The following is an 18,464-nucleotide window of genomic DNA, read 5'->3' as shown; positions in this document are numbered from 1 at the left end:
GCCACATCAGACGTTCGGCTTCTGAAAAACGTTTGAAAACCGGAACACTTCTGGGTTTTCAGCGTTCGGGAGCCGATTTGTTCGTCAACGAAGCCATTCGAGAAGCAAGGTTCCACTCTATAAGAAAAAACTTGTCCTGTTCTACATACATCTTTCCCTCCCTGACCCCCATCATTACAAAAATTAAAGCTGGATTTCCCACTGCTTTACAAACACACACAGTTTCTATGTTAGACAATCATAGCGTTAGTGGCATCAGGTCAGGGTCACCACAGATGTCTTTCCAGATGCCTTCAAGTTCCCCCACTCTACTGAAATGAGGCTAGAAAGAAACATTCTTTTGTAGTCAGTACAATAGGCTGCAGCTTTTGCTTGGTTGCAGTGCATTTGTGGTGCCCACAACACACACATTTGCAAACGTGACCTTGAGGCCCAAAAGGTGGACAGCCTCTGCATTAGGCTACCTGCCCAATAGCTGAAGAAACTATTAAACTTTTGTCATTTTGGATTCAAGGGTTTCTGATTAGAGTGAAAATGAAATGTAACCCTGCATTTGAAAGTTGGCAACATTTTTGAACATTTGCATTTCAATATGTTTTTCTGTGATTTTTTTTCCCTTGGATGATAAGAGAACATATTGTGTATGATGATAATCTCAGCCTCGTTCAACATTTGAGAGAGGGATGCTCAAGGAATACAGGTTCAATACAGAATTGTGGATACGGATGCACTCAAGCTTTGTCCTGTGTTAGAACACCATGTACACCCAAGTGCTCACTTGTTTCTGTTACTCTAATATAGTTGGTTTTTTTTAAAAAAAAAGTCCAGGAATTATGTTTAAAAATAAAATAAAATACATAATGTGATATATGCACCAATATACAACTTATGCACAAGCTGCTCTTTATTCACATAAATGACGATGGGCGTAATGTGTGGGATTTCATGGTTTATGTGACCACCTACGTTTGGTCCTTTCCCAATGTAATTAGCCCATTGCTGTTCCACCCTGTTTTTTTCCACAGGCAGCATAATCTATTGGCCAATGTGCATTCAGTACATATAATTTCAAAGGTGCAAAAGAAACTGAGCTCTGGAGGGAGGATCTCAGCTTTCCGGGAGAGATTTCTGCTATAGAGATTTGTTATATACATCTATGCTTAATGTAGTATTTATTCCCAGAGGTGTCTAAAATAAAAGATTATATTGACTGGGGTCTTTTCTTTGTTTTACTTTATCGTTCTATGATACATGGTGCATGTATCTAATATTCCTTAATTTTCATCCTCCCCGTAAAATTACTTGAAAACTGTACGGCACAGGAATTTTTTATTCACATCAGTGACTCTGAAATGTGAAATAATCCAGTACAGCCATTTTAATCAAAGTCTGAGATGTTGTTGTTTAGTCGTTTAGTCGTGTCCGACTCTTCGTGACCCCATGGACCAGAGCACACCAGGCACTCCTGTCTTCCACTGCCACCCGCAGTTTGGTCAGACTCATGTTTGTAGCTTCGAGAACACTGTCCAACCATCTCGTCCTCTGTCATCTCCTTCTCCTTGTGCCCTCCATCTTTCCCAGCATCAGGGTCTTTTTCAGGGAGTCTTCTCTTCTCATGAGGTGGCCAAAGTATTGGAGCCTCAGCTTCACAATCTGTCCTTCCAGTGAGCACTCAGGGCTGATTTCGTTAAGAATGGATAGGTTTGATCTTCTTGCAGTCCATGGGACTCTCAAGAGTCTCCTCCAGCACCATAATTCAAAAGCATCAATTCTTCGGCGATCAGCCTTCTTTATGGTCCAGCTTTCACTTCCATACATCACATACATCTGAGATGTAGTAGCTAATTAAAAATAATTATGTGGTGAACTGTTGTGGAACAACTTCACTGAAGAAGATAACAGTGGTTATCCAGAGCGGCTTGCTACTTGCGAATGGGTCTCCATAACAGTTCAAGCTTCAGAGACCCAAAAATGCATTATTATTTTTTACTCTCTTGCGAAACTTGCGAAAAGAAAAAAATAATAAGCTGCGCGCTCACGCAGCCAGCTTCACACGAGGAGCCAGGCTCAGAACTCCTCAAAGAGGAGTATTCCTGGAAAGCTAAACGAAGCGGGCGGGCACATCCCTGCCTTAGAACGCCAAACGAGCGAATCAGCGAGCAGTATGCAAATACACCGGTCTTCTTTTTCTTTAAAAAAAAAAAAAGTGACCAAAAATACAATAACTGAGGGGAAGCAGCGGCTAATAATTGGTGACTCTGGGGCCAATCAGCAGCTTAGGGGGCGTGGACACGGGGGCCTGCCTCTCTGGCTTGCGCTCTCTCTGCGCTCCCGCGAGCAGCTTGTAGGAACGGAGTAAAGAGTTACGCGCATGCGCTTGTACGATGCAGCTTCGGTCAGTGCCCTTCCCAAGATGGCGGCTGCGATTAGACTCGGCGGGGGAGAGGAGCGTTGATGCGACGGCGCGACAAGCACCCATTCCCTTCCGAAGATGGCGGCTGCGAGGTGCTTGAGGAAAACGTGGAATTATCCTATGGCATTTAGGGTGAGTCCCCCCCCCCCTTCGCCCCCGTTTATCCGCGAGAGGGCTGGGGGCGCTGTAAGCTTTGCATTTCCAGGCTTTCTTTAGGCTTGAGCTTATTAGGTAGCCCGTGCCATTAATTTGCGGGTGGTCAGCCTTTCCTGAACTGTGGCTCATAGGAGAATGTGATGCTCTCAGGTTGTAAACCCGCCTCAGTGTCGACCCAGACAAACCTAAAATGCTGGTGTATTTTTTAGTTTATTTCTGGTTTTCGGGAATTTTTTTTTGGGGGGGGGGCGTGCTTTTAATTGGTTCCACTAATAATTTTATTTCTTCATTCTCTTTGTGAAAATCCGCTTTGAGGGTGATTATTTTTGGGGGGGTTTAAAGCAACCCAGCAGCATGCAAATGTTATGAAATTGCATGCAGCCTTAATAATTGCAATAATAATAGTGGTGACAATGAAGACCAGCCTTAACTAAAATGTGAATCCATCAATAACTGTGGTTATTTTTATTCTTTTGGGGCACCGCTTGACTTGTTCTGGATTCTGCTTGGTTTTATTTTGTTCGTTTGTTTCGTGAAATGTATGTAAAATTCATACAATCTCAAAGCGGCTTGCAAATGAATAAGACACAAATGTTCAACCCCCAATCTTTGACTCTGTGACTTGTTTGTTAGCCCACCACTCTCCCCACACTTGGAAATGATGAAGTTCATACTTCCACCTGGTGGTTATTTATGCCATGCTAGTCCTATTTGTTTACATTTATCTTCTCTTTCTCTCTGTGTATGTATTGTATGTATCTTTTCCACTCAAAGATATGGGCAGGGTATAGATAAATTATTATTACTATTATTATCAAAGCAGCTCACGACAGCAGCAAAATTGTTTTATGCCAACATAGCTTTGCAACTCTAATTAGACAGACATTCTGGTGATTTTTAGTATTTCTGCCCCCCCCCCCCAGTGTTTTTTATTGTTGCCCTGATACTTTATGATATGGTGACATAGATACATTTCTATGAATAAAAGAAAACACTGTGAAATGCATAAAAGCAAACAATTAAAAATTGTTTTGAAGACTAGCAAGTTTGTTTCTCTGAGCTTCTTAGGGATGTGGATGGTCACTGTTTGGCAAAGACATGCTGGATTGGGCCTCTCTAGCTTAGCAATGTTGTCCTACTACTTTCCTTGGCCGCATAAACCTGCATTACTCCCTATAGTTCAGTGTTCAAAACTACCATTGTTCTATGCGCATTTTGCGACAGGGAATTTCACTAGCACGAGCCATTTCTGAGTTTAGTACTGAGCCTGAGATTTCAGATTTAAATTGCAGAGTGGAAGGAAAGGAGGACCTTTTTCTGTCTCCCACTTCCAGCTACTCTGAGGAATATTAGTGGGGGTGGGCAGGGTAAGAACTAGACCATGTGAAAATTAAATATTTTAGCTGCAGTTCATGCATTTTCAGCTTTGTATTCTTGTTTTAAAAAAGTGTGCCTAGACATTTTGTTGTGCCCATAACCTAGTTTTAAGGTGCCATTTAGCTCCTGGCTTTCATATCTCAGTTTGTAGCACTGCTGTAGTTCTGCCTGGCTGTGAACATGTCTTTGGGTCTCATAACTAGCCCTTTTTTCTGTTTGTCTACCCTCAGGGCCTGGCTACTGTCATACCCAAGGTCTCCCAAGTAGATAATTCTTCTGATTTCTTGGGCAAAATTCCACATCGCCAGCACCCGGGCATCCTCCATCTCAAAAATGTTAGGCTTCCTCCTGAACTGGTAGAAGTAGCTCACTTTCTGGTAACTGGTAAGTAAAACCCATTAACAATGGCTCCTCTGTGATATGTGGTGTGGGATGAAGGGTAGTGGACTCAATATGCACTTCATAGATTTGTTGGGTGGACTGAGTTCACTCTTCCCAACTCCGGAGGTGCGGAGTTAAAGAATGATTTTGTAATACACTGTTGTTGTTTTCTTGGTCCTGTGATGTTGTATATCAGGGCTGGAGAATACATGACCCTCCAGAGTATGTTGGGCTACAACTCCCAATCAGCATGGACAATAGTCAGAAATGAGAGCTGTAGACCCGTAACCTCTGGAGGACTACAGGTCTCCTATCCTTGAAGAGGAACTGGTCCTTGGGACTTGGTTTTCTTATTTTGATGTTAGATAGGTGGAGAGAGAGAGTATACACATATACACACATGTGCAGTGATTGCTTTTTACAGTGGTACCTCGGGTTAAGTACTTAATTCGTTCCGGAGGTCCGTTCTTAACCTGAAACTGTTCTTAACCTGAATCACCACTTTAGCTAAGGGGGCCTCCTGCTACTGCCATGCCGCCGGAGCACGATTTCCATTCTCATCCTGAAGCAAAGTTCTTAACCCGAGGTACTATTTCTGGGTTAGCGGAGTCTGCAACCTGAAGCGTATGTAACCCGAGGTACCACTGTATTGTATTGCTCCTCTGAGCAATGCAAATGTATGGAAAGGCAGGATATAAATCATCTGCATGAATAAACAACAACAATAATAAAGGTAATATTTTGTAGCTTATTCCTCAAGGAGGTGCAGGGATTTGGACTTGCATCAATGAGGAGTTAAGCCTTCAAGTGTTGTGGGCCTAACTCTGTGCAACTCCCTCTAGCAAAAAGTTAGACAGGCACCATCCCTACTGAGTTTTAGTTGCTTAGTCAAAACTCTTCTGTTTCAGGAGGCCTTTGCACCTTGAATGCTTATCAGATGCTTTCCTTTTATGTTTTAAAATTTTGAAGCCTTAATTTATGTTTATAATTTTGTATATGGCATACTTTATAGCTATAAGCTTCCTGGAGACCCACATTGGGAAAAGCAAGATATACATTTCTTAAATCAATAAATAATTAAGTGCTTCCCCGCCCTTGTTGTGCAAGTACAGTTGTACCTCTAGTTGAGGACTTAATCTGTTTCGGGGTGCCATTTGCACCCGAAAAGTCTGCAACTAGAGTGCCACTTCTGCGCATGTGTGCAGCGCACAGATCGCTTCTGCGCTTGCACGGGTGCCAAACCTGGAAGTAAACACTTCTGGGTTTGCCACATTCGTAAGCTGAAAGTCCGTAACAAGAGCGGAACGCAACACGAGGTATGACTGTACACATCTACATTTTGAGTTGGTGACAGATCAAGGATTCATACAGACTGGATTGGGAAGCAAAAGACTTCTGTTTTGTTGCTGCTTCTATTAAATACTTAGAATTCAAAACCCCTTTTTTATCTACTGCAGATTTTGGGGGGGATGTACTTAACTACCTGTTGCTCATCCCCTGATAAGAAAGTTCCCTGCATGTTGATAGCATCATAGCAAGCTGAGAAAGTGCTTTGGGTCTTCAGGTGAGAGCTGCTGTAGGTGCCCCTTCCCTGACTAGCTTTTCGTTCCCCCAGAATCCTCCATGCGGAATCTGGAGCAACAAACCAAGGCCCTCACCAACTACCTGTGGAGCCGCAAACGCCCCCTGGAGGCTGCAGATCTGCGCAGGAAGGCTCATGAATTGGAGCAGAAATTTCGGGAGAAGAAAAGTGAGTGCAGATTTGTGGGTTGGTTGTGGAGGAGACAGTACCTATTCCCGGAGAGTGAGGATATGACGCTATTCCCAACTTAGCCATGTAACCTGCTGGGCGATCTTGAGCTAGTCACACTCTTTTAGCCTAACTTACCTTACATGTTGTTGCATGGGGGTGGGGGGGAGAAAGGGGGTTGAATAATGATTGATACTAGTGTGGGAGAAGAGTGGAGTTAAATAAAATAATTCGGCTTCTTCTGTCTCAGATGCCACGCACCCTCTGGATGAGGAAGCCGAGGCGAAGCTGCAGAAAAAGGTCTTGGATGCGCTCCGAAAATCAACTTACCACTGGGAGGAGCTGAAGTGAGTGTCCAGAAACCAAGGACCTGATTCTCTTCGGAAGATTTGGTGCGAGCATAGCATGCCGTCTCATATTACTGAACACAGACTGCAGATAAAGCCCTTCTTTTTTTGCTGAGCCTTTTTCTTTTTGTTTCATGTTCTAAATATGGAGAATCAATATGGTGACTTATTCCAAACAGTAAAGGTAAAGGTACCCCTGCCCGTACAGGCCAGTCTTGAGAGACTCTAGGGTTGTGCGCCCATCTCACTCAAGAGGCCGGGGGCCAGCGCTGTCCGAAGACACTTCCGGGTCACGTGGCCAGCGTGACATCGCTGCTCTGGCGAGCCAGAGCCGCACACGGAACGCCGTTTACCTTCCCGCTAGTAAGCGGTCCCTATTTATCTACTTGCACCCGAGAGTGCTTTCGAACTGCTAGGTTGGCAGGCGCTGGGACCGAACAACGGGAGCGCACCCCGCCGCGGGGATTCGAACCGCCGACCTTTCGATCGGCAAGCCCTAGGCGCTGAGGCTTTAACCCACAGCGCCACCCGCGTCCCGATTCCAAACAGTAATCTACAGCAAACTTACGTGGTCCTGGACATGCATTCTTACATGGTTTTAGATAAATTCATGGAGAGTAGCACTGTCTGTTGGTGGCTACTATGCAAATGGATGTTTACTGCTTCTAGCGCCAGAGGTAAAGTGGGTCTGAATATCAGCTGCAAGCAGAATAGGACTATCACCCTCATTTCCTGCTTGTGGGCTTTGCACAATAATCTTGTTAGCCATTATGGGAGTGTGATAGGAGAAGAAGGCTGGACCAGATAGGCCATGGTCCTGATCTGTTCTTTTGACAACTATATGCTACCAAATCCATATCCAAATATTTTATGTTTCCTTTTTTTGCTGTTGCCTACCTTTTGCGACTCATTGTTACTTAAATGGAAAGTGAGATTCTTAGAAGGTTGAATTAAATTTGGCCAGCCTGCAGAAGACACCCGGCTCTTTATTGTAACAGGGATAAGTCGATAGCAGCAACCGGTAGTAGAGCAGATACAACTCATTACGCAGTTTAGACCAGCAGGGAGCTCTCGCTCAGCCCTTTTTTGTGGTGCTGTGCTTTCCCTTTTCTCTTTGTGGCACAGGCTGTGAGATTTGTGCTCCTTGTTGACTTGGTTATGTGGTTTGTCTTTTCCTAGGTACACTGAAGAACTCAGCTTGATATACATGGCAGCCCGGATGGACGGGGTTTTTGCAGCTGTGACCCGAGCTTTCCATGAAGTGAGTTGACGTTTCAAGTTTTTAGTGGGTGGAGCAGGGTGAGAAGATAGCTGTGTACTACATGTTCAAAATAACTTGGTGGCTATTAATTTACTAGTAGTTAAAACACCACCAACAAACATTCATTTGGTAAAAACTCCGGATTATTCAGGCCTGGGGCTCGTGCAGCATTATTTAGATATGAGAACCCCAGGTTCTCATCCCCTTTGAGCAAAGTATTTGCTTTGTTGGAGTCTTCTGGTAAGCCCTACCTTTATGTAAGCAAAACAAAAAAACCAGAGGGGTTCTGTCTCCATCCATTGGCTCAAAGGAACAGGAGCCATGAATAGTTTCAAGAGAAGATCAACCTGACCTGAGCTGCATATAAATGCCTTGCTATGGGTCACCACTTGAATAACAGATCATGCCTCTCTACATTTTCCATCAGCACCTCTTCCTCATACGTCTTGCCTTTTTATTTTGGGGTTTGCAAGACTGTTTGCAAACACCCCACCCCGCCATTTGGTATGAGCGAATTTGGCAAACAGTAATTTGCCTCTGCAAAAAGGATTAAAAATACAGGAAATGAATAAAATAGATATGGCTTGGGTTCCTCACCCCTCGTATAAATGCTTTCTGAGCCTGTGGTCACTATTTCATTCTTGGTGACCTTCTGGGGGCCAAGTGACAGTGGATAGGGTGAGAGGCAAAAAGTATGCAGATCAGGAAACAAAAAGTTCCCCTTTGTTCAATAAGCTAATTTCTATACGCATCCACATGCAGACACCTTTGTCCTCCACCCTGGTGAGCAGGAGCCATTATTGGAGTTCAAGGGCACATTCCAGCCAGGTTAAGAATAATCAAGGGGGGTATTATTTTTGATGTGGTGTGAGAGTCCTGGGGAGCAAATGGAGAGACATTCCCCATCCTTGATTTATACACTGCCCATTAAATGGCCAAACTGCATTGTTTTTGCAATGGTTAACAACAGCCCTATAAGGTAGGCTAGCATTATTTAGTATGATTCATAACCTGAGACTCACACCTGGGTGGCTTCTGCTCACTCTATTAGCCCATGCACCAGCTGCAGTTAGGTGATCAAAGTTGCCTTGTACACTCTCCCTGCTGTGGCAGTGCAAAGCAAGTGTTTTCTGTAAGGTTTGCAACATTCCTTTTGAATTTATAGGTATTTGAAAGCTTTTTTGGGCTGTGTGGTATTCCACTAAGCTTTCCTCAGAGTAGATCCCTAGAAATTGATATACATTAGGTCCATTAATTTTAGTAGGCCTACTCTTGAGTAAAACTTGGTTGAATGCCATCCTGTTTTGTTTTTGTATAGTTAATTACTTTGGTGTTCCTTTTAAAGTTATCGCACTGCAGGGTTATCGCACTGCAGGGTGCGTTTGTAAATACCATACCCTACTTTCAAATGGAGAATGGGTTCATATGTTTTTTTCTTTTTTTGTATATAATTTTTCTTAAATTTTCTAAATTACATTTCAAAATATTCATTTAAACGACCTTAAATCAATGGCTTCCCTTCCCTGTCCATGGTTCATTTTGCATACCATACATCCCTGCATATTTTACGTGAACTAAACCATTCAGTAATCCATTGTTACATCCATCAAAACTTATTTACACTGTTGAATTTATCTTAACGCTACCAGTGTTTTTAAATGAACACAATTTTTACCCCTATATTCAGTAAACGTTTTCCAGTCTTCTTTAAACATGCATTCTTCTTATTCTGTAAGTTAAATCCGCAAGCTGTGCGTATTCCATCTGTTTTAAGTTGCCATTCTTCTTTAATTGGGACCTCTCTCGTTTTCCATTTTTGGACTAACAAAACATGGGCCGCAGCAGCAGCATACATAAATAGTCTCTTTTAACACCTGGGAATTTCCCTCTGAATTATCCCCAACAAAAAAGGACCCTGTTTTTTTTGGAAAGGTTCATATGTATGTTCAATTGACAGCAGTCCTTGGTTTACAAAGCAATTTCTCTTTTTTCCTCCTTCAGATCCAGAAGAGAGTGTCAGACTTTGAGCCGCGCACCCTGTTGGATTTCGGCTCAGGAACGGGCGCTGTCACCTGGTGAGAAACCATGTCAATTCCTGAGCAGCATTGAGGGAGGGAGGACAATATTGATGTAAATAGGGGTGGGGAACCTGTGGCCCTCCTGCTGCTGGACTCTTAAGTCCCATCAGCCAGCAGGTTAGTGGTCAAGGATAAAAGTAGCTGTCTTCCAGTATCTGGAGGGCCACAGGTTCTTTATTCCTGGTCCAGGAGTCTTCCCATCCCAGCGGCTCGGATCTTTTAGAAGGGACCGTTCATAGATGTGCCACCCTGCTCCTTTCTTCCCTCTCCATCCCCTTCACTTTAGGGCAGCACACGGAATCTGGGGCAGGAGTATCAACGAGTACATGAACATCGATAGTTCAGCTTCAATGTTAGCCTTAGCTGAGAGGCTGATGAAAGGTGAGAGTTGTGAGTGGTGCTATGTGGAGAACTTCGTGTGGGGTGGGGTTCTCTTTTGCCTGACATCTATCCAGGAGCCCTATCATGCCAGTGAAATACACCCCCTCCCTGTCCTTGATTAATAGGATGCCAGATGCCCAGTGAATGGGGAAATTATATGCAGGGACCATTGAAATGAAGGGAAGCTCTGCCCCTTTGCCCTTCTGTTGTGATTTGCACAGGGCAGTTCAAGCATCAAACCTGCTTCTGGGCCGTATGGCTTCAGACACTTTCCATATTGCAATTCTGGTTCTCTCTCGCTTGGACTACTACTGCAATGTTCTCTACGTGGGGCTACCTTTGAAGGTGACCCGGAAAGTACAACTAATCCAGAATGCGGCAGTTAGACTGGTGACTGGGAGCAGCCGATGAGACCATATAGCACCAGTCCTGAAAGACCTACATTGGGTCCTAGTAAGTTTCCAAGCATAATTCAAGGTGTTGGTGCTGAACTTTAAAGCCCTAAACGGCCTCAACCCCATAGACCTGAAGGAGTGTCTCCACCCCCATCTTTCAGCCCGGACACTGAGGTCCAGCTCCAAGGGCTTTCTGGCAGTTCCCTCGCTGCGAGAAGTGAGGTTATAGGGAACTAGGCAGAGGACCTTTTTGGTAGTGGCTGCCGTCCTGTGGAACGCCCTCCCATCAGATGTCAAGGAAATAAACAACTATCTGACTTTTAGAAGACATCTGAGGGCAGCCCTGTTTAGGGAAGTTTTTCATGTTTGATCTTTTATTGTGTTTTTAATATCCTGTTGGAAGCCACCCAGGATATGGTTGGGGTATAAGTAATAAAAAGGTAAAGGTACCCCTGCCTGTACAGGCCAGTCTTGACAGACTCTAGGGTTGTGCGCCCATCTCACTCAAAGAGGCCAAGGGCCAGCGCTGTCCGAAGACACTTCCGGGTCATGTGGCCAGCGTGACATAGCTGCTCTGGCGAGCCAGAGCCGCACACAGAAACGCCGTTTACCTTCCCGCTAGTAAGCGGTCCCTATTTATCTACTTGCACCCGGGGGTGCTTTCGAACTGCTAGGTTGGCAGGCGCTGGGACCGAACAGCGGGAGCGCACCCCGCCGCGGGGATTCGAACCGCCGACCTTTCGATCGGCAAGCCCTAGGCACTGAGGCTTTAACCCACAGCGCCACCCGCGTCCCTGGTATAAGTAATAAATTATTGTTATTGTTATTGTTATTTATTATTATTCAGGGTCAGGCCATTGGTCCATCTTTCTCAGTACTGTAGACACTGGCTGGCAATCAGGCTTTCAGCAGGAATCTCTCCCAGCCCTACCTGGGGATACCAGAGATTGAGCTTAGCACCTTTTGCGTGCAAAACGTACATTCTACTTACTGAGTAATAGCACTTCACCTGTTGTATTTGAACTCCCACAAACCTCTCCATGCTTCTACCTTTGCTTTTGGGGTTTTTTTAAACAACAACTACCCAGGCATTTCTGAGGACAAGAATCTCTGCATCCCAGGAGTCTACTTTCGGCAGTTCCTCCCCGTCTCACCAAAGGTAATAATAACAACTCATCATCTTACTTTCCTCCCAGTGGGAGCTGCACTCAGAGCAGGATGAGTCCCAGGGGGTCTCGTTAAATCCGCATTCAGGTGCCTACGGTCCCCCGTGTTCTGTTGACTGGGCACCATTGTGTGTTTCCCATAATCCCACAAGTATTTCCCACTTGAACTGGTTTACTGCCACATCTAAACATGTCCCCCCTCCCATTCTTCACCCGAGTTTGTTTTTAAATACTTCTTATGCTGTGTAAATTTTCCATTTAAAAAATCCTGCAAGTGGCCAACTTCTGCCACACTTAAGAATAATCAGAGATTTTCTCGAATAATACCAATGGCTTGAGCCGTAAGGAAGTTCGTGAGAGGAATTTTTCGCGTCTTCTGTTACTTTCACCAAATCCGCAACGTATCTGTGACAGAGGGCCCTTAAAAATATCCATTATACAGAGGCCTCTTCTGTCCTCCCCAACTGCTGCCAGCCACCATCACTTGGATCATTGCCCTGTGAAGTAGGTTAAGCTGAGAGTGTACCTTTGTCGCAGTCACCCGGGAAACTTCATGGCAGAGCAGAGAATGGACGGCTCTTCCCGGTCTTAAGTCCAAGAGCTTGACTGTTACACTGCAGAAGTTGTCCACACTGCCTCTAAATTAAACTTGTGACCTTTTTCCTTTCTTTTTTAAAGGACCTTAAAATTTGTAATTGAATACACCGTTCCTACATATTCCAGCCCCATCTTTTTCTCTCCCGTTGCTCCACATGCAGGTGAGATTTGACCTTGTGGTTTCTGCTTTCTCACTCAACGAACTCCAAAGTTATGCTCAGAGAGTGGAGACAGTGCAGACACTCTGGAGAAAGACAGGTGGTTTTTTGGTAAGTGGACAAACAGCTTACCCGTCTGATACTGTGTTTCTCCCCCTAAATACATGCAACTGAAGCAACCACATATACCTTCCCTGTTAACCTTGCCTTCCATTCTTCTGTTCCAGGGATGGGGAATAACTGGGTGTGGCCCATGAGGCCTCCCTACCCATCCTCCAGCATATCCTTGCCTCCTCTCTGCCCTCACTCCCTGTATTGCAGTAAGGCTTGGGGAAAGCTACCTATTTGGACCCTGCACACATATTACACGCTCACCATAATTAGAGGCGACGATGTGTGGATCTCCTATTGGCTCCAGTAAATGGAGGGGGATATGCAGTTTCTATGGGACACAGGTGGCGCTGTGGGTTAAACCACAGAGCCTAGGGCTTCCCGATCGGAAAGTCGGCGGTTCGAATCCTCGCAACGGGGTGGGCTCCCGTTGCTCGGTCTCTGTTCCTGCCAACCTAGCAGTTCGAAAGCACGTCAAAGTGCAAGTAGATAAATAGGTACCGCTCTGGCGGGAAGGTAAACGGCGTTTCCGTGCGCTGTTCTGGTTTGCCAGAAGCAGCTTAGTCATGCTGGCCACATGACCCAGAAGCTGTACGCTGGCTCCCTCGGGCAATAAAGCGAGATGAGCTCCACAACCCCAGAGTCGGCCACAACTGGACCTAATCCTCAGGGGTCCCTTTACCTCTACCTATGCAATTTCTATTGTCTCTGCAATTCTCTCTATTTCTCTAACTGTGACCTGGATTCCACTGCACATTGAATGAAAAAGGGGCTCCTGATTCTTAGGGCAACTCAGAGGAAACTCTGTGAGCTGCTGTTCCTGGATCACCAAGTCACGGCACTGAGAGAGCAGCAGAAAGTGGAGGCACCTGCTTCCTCTATATAAAACCTTAATATTGTAAGCTCCCCAGGAGAGGGATTTCTTCTCGTGTGCCTTGCCCACTGGTGGTGCTATAGATAGTAACAACCTTCCCTTGCATTCCATGCACTGCAGAAGCCTGCTGTTCTTTGGGAATGGGCGGTGGGGCTGTTGCTCAGCACCACCCAGTGTATAGTCTTTCCCTTTCCTTCATTTTTCCAGGTTCTGGTAGAGAACGGGACCAAAGAAGGTCATCAAATGCTCATGGAAGCCCGGGATCTTATTTTAAAGGTGAGGCACTTCTCTGTGCTTGTGGCCTTTAAAGAAATGCACTCAGGCTATAAAATAGGAGTTGGCGGCCTTTTTAGACCTGCGAGCAAATGCCTGGGGTGCAACCCCTGACTTCTTCCTGCTCCCCAGAGATGGAAAATGTCTGTGTTCGCATGCACACAGCCTTTAAAAGTGCTGAGTGAGCAACTGGGAATGAGTGTCATTCTTCCACCTTCCTCTTCCAGTTCTGCGTACTCTCCATGGAACAAAAGGTGATGGCCTCATAACCGGGGGGGGGGGGACTGTGAGTGTGAGCACCAGAAGACGATATCAAGGGTGCCCTTACACCCATGGGTGCTGTGTTGGTGACCCCTGAAATAAAACGATTGTTTAAAAAAGGATATCGTGCCAGGAAGCATGTCAGCCTCCTTCTCTTAGACTGATGATTGCTTTATGCCTTCGCCAAAGTTTTTCTCTGGTGCGTGGACTGTAATTAATGAGTTTAAGATTCATAATTTCCCTCTTGAAGACCTTTAACCCCAAACTCTGCTAATTAATGAAACTGCTCCAGGTTACCACTCTTATTTGCACAGATACTTAAAAATCCAATTTTAATTAAAGAAGGAAAGTTCATTCCCACCCACCCCATAATTGTAGCAGGCATTTAGGCTTATCTCCATTTCAAATGGGCCTGAACATCTAAACAAGTTGATAGGCCTGTTCCTGTGGTGGCTGCACCTGCTCGACCTCTGGCCCCTGTATTTTCCTCAATATTTAGCTTCCTTGCCCGTGATCAAGGAAGGACTGTGAGAATGACATGCCTGGCTGTTTAAATGAATTATGTTTCTCTACCCCCATCCATCTTCTGTAGGGCACAGATGAAGTGGTTCATGATCCCACAGAGCCTTCCGTTTTCGCCCCGGTGAGTTTTGAAATTTTCCTGAAGCTAGATTGAGTGAAAAGGAGCTGTTGCTGCTGAATCCTGAAAAAAAGGAGGTCTTGTGGATGGCTCCTAGGTCCAGGAATTAGGTGATTTACCTGTTCTGGACAGAATTGTATCCCCCCCCCCCCCAAAAGGAACAGGTGCCTCGTTTGGGAGTGGTCCACAATCAGTCTTTGTTGCAGTGCTTAGGAGCACCTTTTGCCATCTTCGTCTGATTTGCCACATACAGTTGTTCCCGTTGTTAACCTCAAGTCTGGACTACTGTAATGAACTGTATGTGGGCCTGCCCTTGAGGCTGGTCTGCAAGCTGCAGCTAGGTTGCTGAATGTGGTGCAGCATAGCTAATGCTCCTCTTGAGAATTGCACTGGCTGCCAGTATACAACAGAGCCAGGTGTAAGCTTCTTGTATTGACACAGAGGGCCCTGAGCGACTTGAGACCGGACTACTTGAGGAACTGTTTTCTCCCACATCGAGTTGCTCTGTCACGGAGATCAGATAGTGACGTACTGTTGGTCAAGTTTTGCATTGCAGTAATTGGGATAGGACATTTTCTATCCCAATTTGTGACACCGCCTCCAAGGAGGGAGCTGGTTAATGTCCCTTTGGTGCTTTCTGAAAACCTTCCACCCCATCTTCTGGCAACTGGAACCTATCTGTATTGGTTTGAATATATTATTGTTACTTGTTTTATATTGTATGTGTTTTTTATTGCTGTGATTTTTAACAGTGTTGCTGTACACCTGCCCTGTGATTTTGAATGAAAGCCAGTCTAGAAATGTTTTAAATGTACAATATAAATAACAGTACCAAAACTGTCAAACAGATATGTGAGAGTAGTGGGAAGCTAATATGTAGTTCAGATTAATAATAATAATAATAATAATAATAATAATTTATTATTTGTACCCCGCCCATCTGGCTGGGCTTCCCCAGCCACTCTGGGCGGCTTCCATAGAAACAAAAATACAGTAAAATATCACAGATTAAAAACTTCCCTGAACAGGGCTGCCTTAAGATGTCTTCTAAATGTCAGGTAGTTATTTATCGCTTTGACATCTGATGGGAGGACGTTCCACAGGGCGGGCGTCACTACCGAGAAGGCCCTCTGCCTGGTTCCCTGTAGCTTTGCTTCTCGCAATGAGGGAACCGCCAGAAGGCCCTCGGAGCTGGACCTCAGTGTCCGGGTAGAATGATGGGGGTGGAGACGCTCCTTCAGGTATACTGGGCCGAGGCCATCTCAGTAGGATAAACCAAGAATGAACAACTTGATAATTTCATAACAACTTGATAACTTCATAACCATCTCAGTAGGATAAACCAAGAATGAACAACTTGATGCCCCCCAGATGTTGCTGAACTACAGCTTCCATCATCCCAGCCCATTTGCCCTGCTGGCTGGGCTGATATGTTTTGGGAGTCCCAACAATTTCTGGAGGGCACCAACCCCTAAGGTAAAGCAAGGTCTCTTAGACTGAGAATGAGTGCTGCTTCTGCAAGTTCCCTCTACCCTTCTCTTATGTGTTTGAATTCAGTATTTCTGGGGCTTATTAAACCACAATTTCCTGTTTCATCCTAACTGAAGCCTCGCTTGCAACCTTGGAAAAAATACTGTGGTTTGCAGTCTGTTTTAGTGGGTGGAACATAAACCACGGCATCTAAATTGTACCAAGTGTGTAAGAAACGCGAGAGGTTTTGAAATGAGATGCAGGAAATAGGCTGGTCATTTGGCTTATTGGAACGAGATTGTTTCATCTGGACCATGTCTAATAAATTCTTCCACTTAGAACAATGTGGAGTAGATAGGATGTGAAGGCTTGTTAATTTGGGGGGGGGGGGGAGACTGTGGGCAAATTAGACTTTGGTTGTCTTCTATTCCCAGAGAGATAAATAACCCTACCATAACCTGAGACTAACAGATACTTTCTACCCTTTCTCTGTTATGCTCAGTGTCCACACCATTTGCCATGCCCTCGTTTGTCGCCTGACCGTATCCTGCCATGTAACTTCACCCAGACGTATTTCCCGCTGCCTTTCAGTTGGGTGAGTTTCTGCTTATTCCACGTGCAATGCTTTTCCACGTTGTATGTTGATCAACCTCCTATTGTGTTCAATTAGTTATTCGTGCTTGTGTAGTTAAAAGCAATAGGCTGGTTGGCTCAGCTTCCCTCATTTCCAATATAACTTAACTACGTTTCCCTATCCTATAGACTGCAAAAAAAGAATACCGAGCCCTTTTATTAGTTGTCACTATTCATGCAGGCAGTTCCCCTGCACAGCGGGGCACAAAACTATGACATAGCACACTTGAGAGCATGCACAGAGCAGAAAGCAAGAGGGGAGGGGGCCAAATTGTGTCCTCACTCAGGGTCCCAATAAAACCTGCTCACTTGTCCACGGTGATGTGTTTTGCATTGTTTTTGTTACATATACGCTTTTCCCGTGCATGAACGATATAGGTCAAAGAGGCATTTTATTAGGCTCCATTAACAGCATCTGTCAAATACCCTGCCCTTCTCCCTTCACCTCTCTCATCCTGGAGGATCAGGGCTGGGAAATGCTGGCATGCTGAACCGGATAGGGAGTCAGGCAGCTCAGTTAATCCACACCTGATTCAACATGAAGCCAACTTCAAGAGTTGGATTGCCCTTTAGCAAAGGCTGGGAAGCAAATTAGTTAGTGAGGGCGGGAAGCTGTATTCTTCAGAGATCCGTTTTCCCCTTCCCAACCTTCTGTGTGTTCCTCCAGAACCCACCAAAGAAGGAAGAGAAATTCTCATACCTGATCCTACGCAGAGGATCGGGGGAACTGGAGCAGCCCTGGCCTCGGATCACAAAGCCTGTCCTTTGCCGTACCCGCCATGTCCACGTCCACCTGTGCTGTCCCGATGGCAGCCTTCAGCACGCAGTGATTACTTCAAAGAAGCACAGCAGGTACAGGATCTCTTCTTCCAATGGTGGGAGGGGCCTTGGTTCTAGAGTCTCATTCATTCCCTGGTGGCACGTTGGCTGTAGACTTTCCCCTGTCGTCTAATATTTTAATTTTATTTCAAGATTCAAAGTTGTACTTTGTCACTCAACAGTTATAATCCTATTCCACTTTAATTCTCTGGACAAAGTAACTGCAAGAATGATCAAGGCACCCGAGTAACTTCCCTTTGAAGAAGATTATATCATTTGGGGCTTTTAGCTTAGAAAAAATAGCCGGTGAAGTGTCTGTTTGTTTGTAACACAATAGAGGTTTGTAATATTATGTGTGGTGTGGAGTTATGTAAACAGGGAGAGGTTTTTACGCCCTCTCTCATGTAGCGATCATCTTCACCCATCATTCTCTCCTACAGGGATATTTACAGATGTGCCCGGAACTGTGAATGTGGCGACCGGCTCCCTGTTTTGAACCTGGATAGCGAGCCAGACTCGGGAGAAGAGAGAGGCGACACGAATGAAGATCACAGTTGATGGGAGCTCTGTACAGCCACCCTCCTCAGCCCAGCACATACCACATCCTCTAAGAGACATCTTGCATCAGATTGGCTTACAAATGCTAGATGGCTTTCCAGAATCCATGAGCTGGTTGGATAAACTGGTGCCACAAGTCACATTTCCAGGCCTTCCTGGCCTGGTGGGGGAACTATGGGATCTTAGAGAGCGGAAGGTTTCAGTAAGAGTCAGGCAGTTTTATATCAGTGTTAAACATACGGAAGTTGTCCCTGCTCCTTGGAGACACACTGCACATGTATTTAATGTAGATCTGTTTTTGCTGTGGTCTTACCTGGCTGCATATTTATTCATAAACTCCAAAGAGTCATTTTCTACTTAACCAG

General features: G+C 45.2%; 1 protein-coding gene across 1 annotated transcript; it reads left to right on the top strand.

Annotated features, from left to right (window-relative positions):
* The first annotated feature begins 2,348 nt into the window (after positions 1-2,348).
* On the top strand, positions 2,349-18,464 carry METTL17 (methyltransferase like 17). Its single transcript, XM_083409896.1, has 14 exons — positions 2,349-2,545; positions 4,177-4,330; positions 5,943-6,077; positions 6,328-6,424; positions 7,604-7,685; positions 9,687-9,760; positions 10,050-10,144; positions 11,628-11,698; positions 12,464-12,571; positions 13,653-13,721; positions 14,572-14,622; positions 16,592-16,684; positions 17,390-17,574; positions 17,982-18,464. Exons 1-14 carry the CDS (start codon positions 2,492-2,494, stop codon positions 18,097-18,099), a joined length of 1,386 nt encoding a protein of 461 aa, XP_083266022.1. The 5' UTR covers positions 2,349-2,491; the 3' UTR covers positions 18,100-18,464.

The sequence above is a fragment of the Podarcis tiliguerta genome, assembly GCF_965153285.1.
Source record: "Podarcis tiliguerta genome assembly, chromosome: 13".
Classification (NCBI taxonomy): Eukaryota; Metazoa; Chordata; class Lepidosauria; order Squamata; family Lacertidae; genus Podarcis; species Podarcis tiliguerta.
Note: the sequence above shows the minus strand (reverse complement) of the source record. Positions and strands in the feature narration are given on the sequence as shown.

Bases quoted from the DNA above. Each gene is read 5' to 3' on its own strand.
- METTL17 (XM_083409896.1), top strand. From the start codon at position 2,492: ATGGCGGCTGCGAGGTGCTTGAGGAAAACGTGGAATTATCCTATGGCA. The intron at 7,686-9,686 runs GTGAGTTGACGT...TTCCTCCTTCAG, and splicing joins TGACCCGAGCTTTCCATGAA to ATCCAGAAGAGAGTGTCAGA. The intron at 16,685-17,389 runs GTGAGTTTCTGC...GTGTTCCTCCAG, and splicing joins TCCCGCTGCCTTTCAGTTGG to AACCCACCAAAGAAGGAAGA.